This window comes from Esox lucius, chromosome 24 (assembly GCF_011004845.1).
Source record: "Esox lucius isolate fEsoLuc1 chromosome 24, fEsoLuc1.pri, whole genome shotgun sequence".
In the NCBI taxonomy this organism is placed as follows: Eukaryota; Metazoa; Chordata; class Actinopteri; order Esociformes; family Esocidae; genus Esox; species Esox lucius.
The window spans coordinates 25251816-25264153 of record NC_047592.1 but is presented as its reverse complement, the minus strand read 5'-3'; the positions used below and the strand labels follow the sequence as shown (position 1 = coordinate 25264153).

At 41.4% G+C, this 12338-nt stretch overlaps 1 protein-coding gene across 1 annotated transcript; it reads right to left on the bottom strand.

Annotated features, from left to right (window-relative positions):
* Window positions 1-1157: 1157 nt before the first annotated feature.
* Window positions 1158-10583, bottom strand: zgc:162171 (Rab32_Rab38 domain-containing protein). The gene is made up of 5 exons (XM_010900808.4): window positions 9891-10583; window positions 6047-6177; window positions 5428-5577; window positions 3741-3996; window positions 1158-2671 (listed from the first exon to the last, which is right to left on the bottom strand). Exons 1-4 carry the CDS (start codon window positions 10081-10083, stop codon window positions 3772-3774), a joined length of 699 nt encoding a protein of 232 aa, XP_010899110.1. The 5' UTR covers window positions 10084-10583; the 3' UTR covers window positions 1158-2671; window positions 3741-3771.
* Window positions 10584-12338: the final 1755 nt, after the last annotated feature.

Genomic DNA, 12338 nt, shown 5'->3' with positions numbered 1-12338 from the left:
GTCTCAGGTGTGAAGGGGGAGCAGGTGTGTTCAATTTGGTGTCATCGCTCTCACACTCCCTCATACTGGTCACTTGAAGTTCAACATGGCACCTCATGGCAAAGAACTCTCTGAGGATCTGAAAAAAACAATTGTAGCTTTACATAAAGATGGCCTGGGCTATAAGAAGATCGCCAAGACCCAGAAACTGAGCTGCAGCACAGTGGCCAAGACCATACAGCGGTTTAACAGGACAGGTTCCACTCAGAACAAGCCTCGCCATGGTCGACCGAAGCAGTTGAGTGCACATGCTCAGCGTCATATCCAGAGGTTGTCTTTGGGAAATAGACATATGAGTGCTGCCAGCATTGCTGCAGAGGTTGAAGGGGTGGGGGGTCAGCCTGTCAGAGCTCAGACCATACACCGAACACTGCATAAAATTGGTCTGCATGGCTGTCGTCCCAGAAGGAAGTCTCTTCTAAAGATGATGCACAAGAAAGCCTGCAAACAGTTTGCTGAAGACAAGCAGACTAAGGACATGGATTACTGGAACCGTGATGTCGTCATGGAGGAGTGCAAGAGGACTCCAGTGGCAACCTGTAAAGCTCTGGTGAACTCCATGCCAAAGAGGGTTATGGCAGTGATGGAAAATAAGGATGGCCACACAAAATATTTACACTTTCACTTAGGGGTGTACTCACTTTTGTTGCCAGCGGTTTAGACATTAATGGCTGTGTGTTGAGTTATTTTGAGGGGACAGCAAATTTACACTGTTATACAAGCTGTACACTCATTACTTTACATTGTAGCAACGTGTCATTTCTCCAGTATTGTCACATGAAAAGATATAGTCAAATATTCACAGAAATATGAGGGGTGTACTCACTTTTGTGAGATACTGTATATTATCAGTTGTCCAATTCTCCAACTCTAGCCAAATTCTAGCTATAGTGCAATCCTTCTTACATAGCTGTGCCATTTATTGTTCTACCATCATCATTTTCATACACATTTAATCCAATGTCTATTTTGCAGACATAGCATGAAGGGAAGTTATAATGCTAGTAGTTATAAATTTATGGATTTTCTTTGCAAAAAACTAATACAAAATAAAATTGTTGGAGAGAATCATTAACAAAGCAGTAGGTCACATCAGTACATGTTATGTATTATTGGAACAGTTTAAACTGCTGAGAGAATGTCCACTGTTTGTCTTTATTTTATGACTGAAATACGTCTCAGCCAGAGGCAGAGGAGAGTAGGTGAATGCTGAAAATGGCCCTATATACTGGTTTAATGTAATAGGAATTACAGTACTCTGTGTTACATCAGAAAATGGCCCTCTAAACTGGTTTAATGTAATAGGTATCACAGTACTCTGTGTTACATCAGAAAATGGCCCTCTAAACTGGTTTAATGTAATAGGTATCACAGTACTCTGTGTTACATCAGAAAATGGCCCTCTAAACTGGTTTAATGTAATAGGTATCACAGTACTCTGTGTTACATCAGTCATGTAGACTACTGGTCTACAGTCTGTTATTCTCATGTCATTAGTTATCAGGTTTTCAGCTATGCACTTTATTTAAGACATGAATAGATTTGAATTGGCATTGGTAGGGAATGTCCAGAGTGTTTTATTTGACAGATTTCTGCAGAGTGAGTCAGAGCCAGAAGCAAGGAACTGTCAGATGGATGTGAGCGACAGTAGGATGGATGCACAGGTGAGTAATAAAAAAGGAGACAATAGAATAAACGGCTAAACCTATTTAGTGTTATTTTATGGTGCTCTTGTGTTACAGCTTGGTTATTGTGTAAAACACTGGCCTACATTATTCTCATGTCAGTTAGATATCTTGTTTTCAGTCTGTTTTTTAAATCATATTCCAAATATACAGAGCTATTAACTTGTGTGTGCTGTTGTTCATCAGAGAAGCAAGGAATGAAATTATCTAAACTGCTATTGATCGGGATTGTCTGTGGTGTCAAAATGTGTAAAATTGCAGGAATGTGTATTCGATGTGCACAACTCCCAGCGGACCTGGGACATTCAAAGTTGAGATGTGTATGGTTTTTAATCACATTGCTAGTTCTTCCAGGAAGTGTACACTGGAAACCCACATGCTGGAGAAAAGATATTCTCTTGGCAACAACCAACCTTGAGCACACAGACACTTTGAGCAGCCTGAAGGAGCCAATAGAGTGCTAGGAGGCAAGGCAAACAGATTCTATGAATAACACCCCAAATCTGGAGGAGTATGGATCTGTAACACACACACACACAAGTCTTTATCAATGTTTTTATGATAAAGTAAATTCATCTTTTCAATGTATTTTTCTCTTGGGGGCGGGGGTCTTGTCAACATCTTGATTCCACATACCAAGCAGTTGCTTAGTGGACATAGTTTCCGATGAAAACCCTGGTTGAACGTGAATGATACCTGATTGCCGACTGTTAATGGTTAATTATTAAACACACCAGTATGCACATGTAACAGAGTTAGAAAATATATGCAGTGTTATTTGGAAAGTGTGTTAAAAGTTTAATTCTTGTTATTGAATTCATGTTTCATTGATTCCACGTTTCATTGATGGTTACTTCAGTGGCACCGTGTGGTTGGTTGGCTGTACGACACTTTGGCAAAGAATGGTGCCCTATTCGCCTTCAGACTGCTCTATGCTGATAGGCTGCCTTGGGTAGGAGAAAGAACCAGAAGGTTACACAACAACATACATGCAAATGCGTTTGTCCACATTCACACACACAACTTTACATAAAAGCACACACCTAAGCTCACACACAGAGTTGTGACTCACATTCCTATTCATAATCACATTCCCAAGCCCCTAACCCTTCACACCGAACCCCTAACCCTTCATACCGAACCCCTAACCCTTCACACCGAACCCCTAACCCTTCACACCGAACCCCTAACCCTTCACACCGAACCCCTAACCCTTCACACCGAACCCCTATATTTACCCTAAAACGAACCCTAACCCTACACGTTAACCCTACATCACGTTTATCGAAACTTCAGTGACTTTTCCAAAAACAACCTCTTCCTAAACAGCTTGTTTTCTCCCCAGAAGGTCAAATGTATGTCTTGTATAGTAAATATTTTTGCACACAGACACAGTAGACATATAATTGTCGGTTTAGAAGGGTACTGAATGTCTTTGTGGTTTGTAGGATGCTACAGCAACATGCTTGATAACATCACAGCGTTTCCTGTCCGACGCGGATCATTCGATTCTCCACTGTCATGTGATTAGATCTTTCATGTCATTCAGCTTCGGCACAGTTCATGTGACTGTGGCAATACATCTATATATTTAATTTACCATGCTGCAATCCCTCTCCATGTCCCTGTCCACCTTCCTCTGTCTTTTGTACACACACATTTAAATAGCATTTTCCTATCTCTCCCATTTTCTCTCTCTACCTCTACTTCTACCATTCTATCTCTGTTCCTCTCTCTCTTTGACATACAGACACACACATTCACACACAATCTCCCTCCCCCCTGCAACTTCTTCCCTTCTCCCCACCATCTCGTCACCTCCACTCTAGTGGATAGAGTGTGTTGGCTCTGACAAGCCTCTGTCCTTCCCTCTCCCTCCACGGTCCCCTTCAGATAACGTCCTTTTCCCTCAGGCCCCCTGAAGTAAACACCAGTCATAACAAGCCAGCATCCCATCTTCATACCTCCGTTTTTCCCCACAAACTCTCTTCCTCTTTCTCTCTCCCTCCATCTCACCCTATATCTCTCATCCCTCCATCTTAACCCCTCAGATATCCCCCATCTCCCTCCGGCTCGGCAGGCTGAGCTTCTTATTGCAGCTGTCGCAGCCGGGCAGACCAGCCACCCCTCTCCTGTCTTTCAGATTGTAGTCAAATCGCGGCAGGACCAGGACGTTGGGGTCTCTGGGGTCCCCGTCAGGTGGCCTCTCGGCCTCCAAAGCCATGATGCTCTCGACCAAACATGTGATGGCCGCGTCAATGTTGGTGTTGTCCTTTAAGGGTGGCAGGAGAGAGGGGGAGAAAGGGAGAGGGAGAGAGGAGAGAAAGACTCTTTGTAAGCAGACAGAGACATTCCCTCCGCTCGACTGACACTATTTACATTCCCAAAATACCGTTCTGTTAAGCTTCCCTCTAACACGCAGCATCTGCTGCTGGCGTAACACAGCACAATCATCCCCTCATTGACACACACTGCACTCTAATGATACATAGGGATCTTTACCATCTTTTCACCCATACAATACTGTGACCTCTAACCTCTGAACTCTAGTCGCTAACGGGGCGTTGTGTTGAAATGTTTGCATTGTAAAATATAAGAAAATCTCCATAATTTATCTGCCGTAAAATTGGAGTGATAGTGTTTCACAACATTTCCTCACCAGAAAAGTGTGGGTAGCATACAAAAGTACATCCTAAAATACAGAAATTCTATTGGTCAAAATAAGGTGCACCAACAGTTGGCAAATGTCCCTTCCCTTGCTAAATTCCAAATGGACCCCTAACTAACTCCACTCCACCCGTAAACTTCCATTTGCACATTCACACGCGCCTCTGCTATCTGCGCAAGTGTCCCAGTCTGAGGGAGTAAAAATTAAGGTGTGGGGGCTAATTAAACCCTCCCATGGACCCTTTGAGCGAGTGTGCAACTATTTAGCCTCGTCTAGCCAGTAGCATAGTAGCATAACAAAATATTTTGGAAATTACATGTTCAATTATCTATGTTTATACCTTCTTAAATAATAGGAAGAATTTCTGTATAAGAATTTCATGCTTGTCTTATTAAGTAACAGTGGACAATGAATTCCTGCAGGTTGGGATGTCTGTGTGTATCCCAGAGTTGATGCATTTTTTAAACCCCTAGCCACACCTTGGAAGTCACCCTCTGAGTTTTGTCAGCAACACGTGACCTTTGAGGGCACTCCGAACAAGTGTGTAGGGGTCAGATTGAGATTCACTGTCTCTCTTCCATCGGCTTCACTAACAGAATCAGGTCTCCTCAAACAGGCAATGGCAGACAGCACAAGTGAAATCCTCTGTCATTTCCTGGTTGCTAAAATTCTGAACAGTTCACAACATTTGTGTTCAACTGAGAAAACAAGCACTGAATAGTGTACGGAATCATTGTGCAATCTAAATAGACTATTTTTTCATTTTTTTCTATAGTTTAGAAAGCAGAAGTCCAAGCAATGCACGGTTGCTGTAATTTGGCTATTGTCCACTAGGTTGGAGCAAATTCACTGTTCGAAATGTTGTATTTTCTCTGCCTCAACTCCCCCCAAAAATGAATTCCCATCTCCCCATCTAGACCAGAGCGAGCTATTCCATCTCTCGGGGGTGTGTATGTACCTACAGCATGATGGAGCATGGGAATGGACACAATCTTTTTACATTTGCCCATGTCTCTTTAGTCTTGAACCTCTTACCTTGGCGGAGGTCTCGTACCACCCTATGAAGCCATGGTCTTTAGTAAAGGTCTCCAGCTTGGGCAATTTAGAGCAGAGGCCAGTCCTCAGCTGATCACACTTATTAGCCAGTAGTACCGTTGGCACTGGCCTGCCGTTACCCAGGGCAACCTGGGACGAGAGAGAGGAGTTGAGGGGGTGGTGAAACAGAGGTGAGAGTGGATGATTATGGTCTTTAGAAATGTTAATACAGGTTATCATTAGCAAATATAAAAGCCAGCAGTGGCTCACAGCGAAAGAGAAAAGGAAAGAAAGCAAGACAAAGAGAGTGGGCGAGTGGTGGAGAGGTCAGGAATGATATAAGGGTGAAGAGTGATATATATGACAATGTATGTCTTGTCATAGATCATGGAGTCAAGGCCTCTTCCACTTGTGAACAGCCTGAAATGTGGAGGCATTCTCCCCCTCCTTTACATTATAATGCCTTCCATATATCTGGTAAGTAACCTTAGAGTCGAGGTCTCTCATTCACTTGAATGCCTGGAATGTAGTGGCACTATGCCCCTCATTAATACAGATTATATGTTATAATGCATTATAACTGATAACAAGCATGCTACAAATGTCATATGTTTGTAACCTTTGAGTCCAGGTCTCTCTTCCACTTGAGGACAGCCTGAAAAGTAGAAGCCCGGGTCATGTCAAAGACCACCAACGCTCCGACAGCTTCACGATAGTAGACCCGTGTCATGTTGCCATAGCGCTCCTGGCCTTGGGACACACACCAACAACAGTTACATAATGACAACATCAACAATATAACTGTGAAGTGTTGTGGAAATCAAAAACAATCAATCTTTCTTGGTAAATTGATGTAAGAAGCAATGCTATACTCCCACTTGACTAAGAGATTCCAAGTGTGTGTCTGGGTGCGATATTGTGTGCGTGTTTAAGTGAGTTTAGGTGTGTAAATTACATTTCTCACAGGAAAGAGTTGTGAATGTTTTATATCTTGGCGAAGAACATAATTGAACACTCACAAAGACAGAACAAAATGAAATATTTAGTGTGCGTTTCTTCTTTCTAAACCTCCACGACCAAAAGAAGAAGGCCCCCTATTAGTGCCTAGACAAGCCCCCTTTCCCCTCCTTCATCGTGAGACGTTAATATACCCACGAATAACCAAGAAACCAGCTGATTGACAAACACAAGGCACGCGCTCAATTAGACAACACACACATTCATTTCACCTCTGGCCATGACATTCAGAGTGAGACGGAGGGCCTGGGGGACAGTGAGGATACAGGGTCTTCCCAGCAACATGACATTCAGAGAGAGACGGAGGGCCTGGGGACAGTGAGGATACGGGGTCTTCCCAGCAACATGACATTCAGAGAGAGACGGAGGGCCTGGGGGACAGTGAGGATACAGGGTCTTCCCAGCAACATGACATTCAGAGAGAGACGGAGGGCCTGGCGGACAGTGAGGATACAGGGTCTTCCCAGTAACATGACATTCAGAGAGAGCAGGAGGGCCTGGGGGACAGTGAGGATACAGGGTCTTCCCAGCAACATGACATTCAGAGAGAGACGGAGGGCCTGGCGGACAGTGAGAATACGGGGTCTTCCCAGCAACATGACATTCAGAGAGAGACGGAGGGCCTGGGGGACAGTGAGGATATGGGGTCTTCCCAGTAACATGACATTCAGAGAGAGACGGAGGGCCTGGCGGACAGTGAGGATACAGGGTCTTCCCAGTAACATGACATTCAGAGAGAGCAGGAGGGCCTGGGGGACAGTGAGGATACAGGGTCTTCCCAGCAACATGACATTCAGAGAGAGACGGAGGGCCTGGGGGACAGTGAGGATACAGGGTCTTCCCAGCAACATGACATTCAGAGAGAGCAGGAGGGCCTGGGGGACAGTGAGGATACGGGGTCTTCCCAGCAACATGACATTCAGAGAGAGACGGAGGGCCTGGGGGACAGTGAGGATACAGGGTCTTCCCAGCAACATGACATTCAGAGAGAGACGGAGGGCCTGGGGACAGTGAGAATACGGGGTCTTCCCAGCAACATGACATTCTGAACAGACATTGATTTAACTAACTCCACTTTGCTTCTACAGAAGCGCATCAGGGCTGATGCCGTGTCAATGACTGATCATATGCTGCGATGACGTCATTATCTCTAGTTATGTATGTAGTTAGGTAATGTTGGGGAAAAGTCTAATAACAGTGTAGAGATAGGGCACCATAAATGGTCTGCTCTGTATTGATACACACAGTCAATAAAACTTAGCGCAAGTCAAGATGGAATGCCAAAAGGTACATAAATAAATGTCCCCAAAACAGGAAATATGAGCATTAGGGACATTTTTCCAGTCCACATTTTGGACTGGAAAAATTTACCAGCACCAGTCCACACATAATACCCCATTTTTTTAAAACTGTGTGCTTATTTATAAAATAATTTATATTCGAAGTATTCAGATCCTTTCCCATTACACCCCAAACTGACCTCAGATGCATTGTATCCTTGAGACTATCCTTGAGATGTCTGTAGAACTGACTGGAGTCTCCCTGTGTCAAACTGAATTGACTGGGCATGATTTAGAACGGCACACACGTAAGGTGTCACTTTCAAAACCAAATAATACAAAAATAAAACCAAGATATGAAGTCCAAAAGTTATAATTGTTACCTGAAAATATTATTGTGACAAGGCCTAGATCTGAGCTGGGTTATAAAAAATGAATCGAAAGTTCCCAGGAGTACAGTGGTCTCCATCACTGTGAAATGGAAGAAGTTTGGAAGCACCAAGACTAGAGCTGCAGTTGGGCCACACTAAGTAACTGAGCCAAATGGGACTCTGAAAGTACTGCTCATCACCTAGCTAATAGAGGGAAGGATGGCGGTGGCTGCAGCATGGTCAGGATCGAGGGAAAGATGAACAGAAAAACTCAGTGAAGATAACCTGATCTAGAGTACAGACGACCTCAGACATATTCATCTTTTAGCACGACTATGACCCAAAACACACCAACAAGATAGTGCTTTGTTAGCCATGGGCTTCCGGGGCTCAAGCCCTGGACCTTTTTATCCAATTCCAAAAAATGTAGAGGATCAGGAATGCTGGGAGGGTGGAGCCTTTTTGTTACTTTTCGCTACAGGTTGTTTGACGTCTATATGATAGCCATAATAAGGCTCTGTGTTGAATCCTTTCTTACTTTAACCTTTATCTTAACAACGCTGAACTTAATATTGTCTGGATGTAACGTCTAATGTAAATGTATGGTTACTTTCAATTCATACATGATAGGCTATTTAGAATAGGATTAGTGATCATTTATTTTCAAGGTACGGTGTAAACAGAACAGTAGGGTGGCTTGGGGTTAAACGCCTCCCTGGGTTAAACACCCATGTAATTCTCCACCAAACCACCAAATGACAGCAACATTTTATTTCCACACATTTCTTGGTTGCCACTATTCATGTTCATCTAGAAAATGTTGTTGAATCATCTCAACTGAGCAAGTAATTCCACAAAAAAAGAACATAAGTTGATCTTAATTTTGGCATTTAGAAAACATTTTCATTTGATGTGAGGAAGTTAGACCTCTAAACTATTTTTTGATATGTCAATAGGAAGGCCTTAGGCTAAGTAATCCATTTGTTCAGAGAACAAAATGATAGTACTTTTTTACAGCAATCCCGTTTTTTGTGGTGATCATGTTTGGGGCTAAACGCCCCCACTTTTTACCCCATAGAATATATTGGTAAAATATAACAAAAATATAACAAAAGATGTGCTGAAAGATAACAAAAGTTCAAGATATCGCCTAATATAAGTTGTTTTTAATTTAGTAGCTAGTTCACTGGGAGCATGTTAACATAATATCTAATATAATAGGCCTATCGATTGGCACTGATATTGAATTAATTGCTCAATATTATTGATTTAATGCTTTTAATTTAATAATTTTGCACACTTAACAAAACATTTAAAAATAGTCATCAATAATATTTGAAATTGTAATAAATGTAATATATAGATTTTGCCTTCGGATATTGGAATGTGCAATATCACGGTTAAAACTGGTTTTGTTAACTCACTTAAATACTGCTATCAAGACAGAATTCATTTCAGTGGTAAAGATTACATTGATAGAATGATTTTGACAACTAAATATGGAATACATTTTTAGTGGGGGTAAAAAACCAAAGGGGCATTTTACCCCATGGGGAGAGCCATTTTGCCACGATAATGGGGTAAATCGCCCCATTTACATAGTTTGGCAATAAATATAATCATTCTGCCCCAAAAAAAAAATCTAAATGTATTCATCTGACTTTAGTCAATAGGTTCACATAAAAATCTGACTAAACATTGCAAAAGATTTTCCCCCAAGTTACCCTACAACTTTATAAAACTAAAGATAATAAGAGAGGTGGCTAAGTATGTTACTCGTAATTAGTTTACCAACCTGCGATGTCCCACAGCTGCAAACGCACGACCGTCTTGTGATCCCAATTAAGTACTTTGAGGGCAAAGTCGACTCCAATAGTGGCTCGGTAATGTTGGGAAAATATCTGATGGACATAACGTTTGATTATTGACGTCTTTCCGACACCTAAGTCACCGATGACCAGGACCTTCAGCAAGCGTTCCTGTTGCATGCTTGGCTTTTGTGAGTTGATTAACAAGTGAAAGACTACCACATCTTTTTTTCACATTAAATAAATGGAAAGTTAGGATGCATGCAGAATTGTATTATTATTTTTCTTCGAAAGAGCGTGTTTCTATTCCATGGGTCCACGTTCGCTGGCTCTCTTCCTGACGAGTTACATTGTAGATTATAGGCTACTACATGAAGTAAGGTTTGGATTCTTGCAGTAGAACGAAAATTATTAAATTATGAAAGAAAGATAACATTAACTTTCCCCAGTGGTTCAAAATGTGCTTTCGCAAATATATATATATATATATATATATTTAAAGAAATAGTCCTCCTTTCTTGCAGTGTTTCTATTACGTACACGTCCATATATTGAGTCCACTTCAATTGATCCTTTTGGTGTCACTATTTCCCCTACCCAAATTGTATTCTTGTTATCTCTTTTTCTCTATCCAGTGCAAAAAAGGAGAACTTCTAAAAAGTGGAGTCAGCGCCAAGTCATCAACTGTCGACTGAGGTCAAACAGCCCGCAGTCTCTTCCAGATCTCTTCTAATACCATATACCATTGCGCTGCGCTGCCCGTGAGCTGTTTGGAGGCTGGTAGACCGCACCCCTGTAACTGATAAAGTTATGTACATAAGCCAAAGGTTCACTGTAGGCTACAGTTTGGCCGCTGGGGGAAGCTATAGTGTGTAAATAAACTGGTTCAGGTTTAAAACGCCCCGATGGGCTCGCCAAGGTTAAATGAGCCCTTCTGATCATTATTACGCATTATAACACAAACTAATATATCTACCAAACAAATGTTCAACACTTTCATTGAATGCCACTATTGTTGTTTACAACTAAACATGGCAAAAGTTCAACTTTGTTGGTCACTTTAACAAAACAATTTTAATTAACACTGATCCAGTATGTTAGAATAATGTTATACACTAAGACACTTGGTTAGAGAGAAAAAAGTTTTTTAACAAAGTATAACATTGCGCTCCAGTGGAGCTGGATGAAAGTAAATCAATGCTATAAGCCAGGGATGTCACTAGAAAATCATGGATGGGGGGCTAAGCCTCGTTTTGGGATGTCTGGGCATACTCCCCAAAACATATTTTCAACATGTATTTTTAGAGTAACAATGGGTGTCCAATCTAACAAAATAATGTTATTTTTGGTTTGGTTTGGCAAAAAATATACCTGTCTCATAGTTTGTGTTAGACACTGATCTAAAATGACTTAAATTCTATCTAAAACAATGAAATTAAAGTCCACTCTGTATTCATCAATCCCAAACCAACAAAAGTCACAAAAATTGTTGTACTATTGTAGTTTTGTCAACTATAGTTCATAGTAAAACCCCCTAAAATAGGCCTAGTGACATCCCTGCTATTAGCGTTATTCCAAATTATGTTGAAATCATCTATTTCATGAAGCTACATAGTCAGTTTGTGAGGTGTTACAATTATTTAAACACAATAAATCACCAAAAATATCACAACCTTATTACACTGAGGATATAGAAAGTGTAATGATCAATGTCACTTTTGATTTACAACCCCGTTTCCAAAACAGTTGGGACGCAGTGTAAAATGCAAATAAAACAGAAAAAAAAACAGAATGCAATAATGTGCAAATCATTTATCCCTATGAATACAAAGAAAATAAAAGAAAATATTACAAAGACAACATTTCAAATGTTGAAACTGAGAAATGTTATTGTTTTTAGAAAAATACATGCTCATTTTGAAATTGATGCCAGCAACACATTTAAAAATGTTGGGACGGGCATGTTTACCACTGTGTTGCATCACCTCTTCTTTTAACACTACTCTGTAAGTGTTTGGGAACTGAGGAGACTAATTGCTGTAGTTTTGAAAGTTAAATGGTTTCCCATTCTTGCTTAATATATGTTTTCAGCTGCCCAAGAGTTTGAGGTATCCTTTGTCGTATTTTTCATTTCATTTCAGACCTGGGAGACAGGTCTGGACTGCACGCAGAAGCCATGCTTTTGTAATATGTGCAGAATGTGGTTTGGCATTGTCTTGTTGAAAAAAGTGAGGCCTTACCTGAAAAGGGCGTTTATCTGGATAACAGCATATGTTGCTCCAAAACCTATATGTGGTTCAGTCAAAATGGTGTCTTCAGAGATCTGCAAGTCACCCATGCCATGTGCACTAATGCACCCCCATACCATCACGGATGCTGGCTTTCTTTAGTGTGCTGATAACAAGCTGGATGGTCCCTCTCCTCTTTAGCCCAGA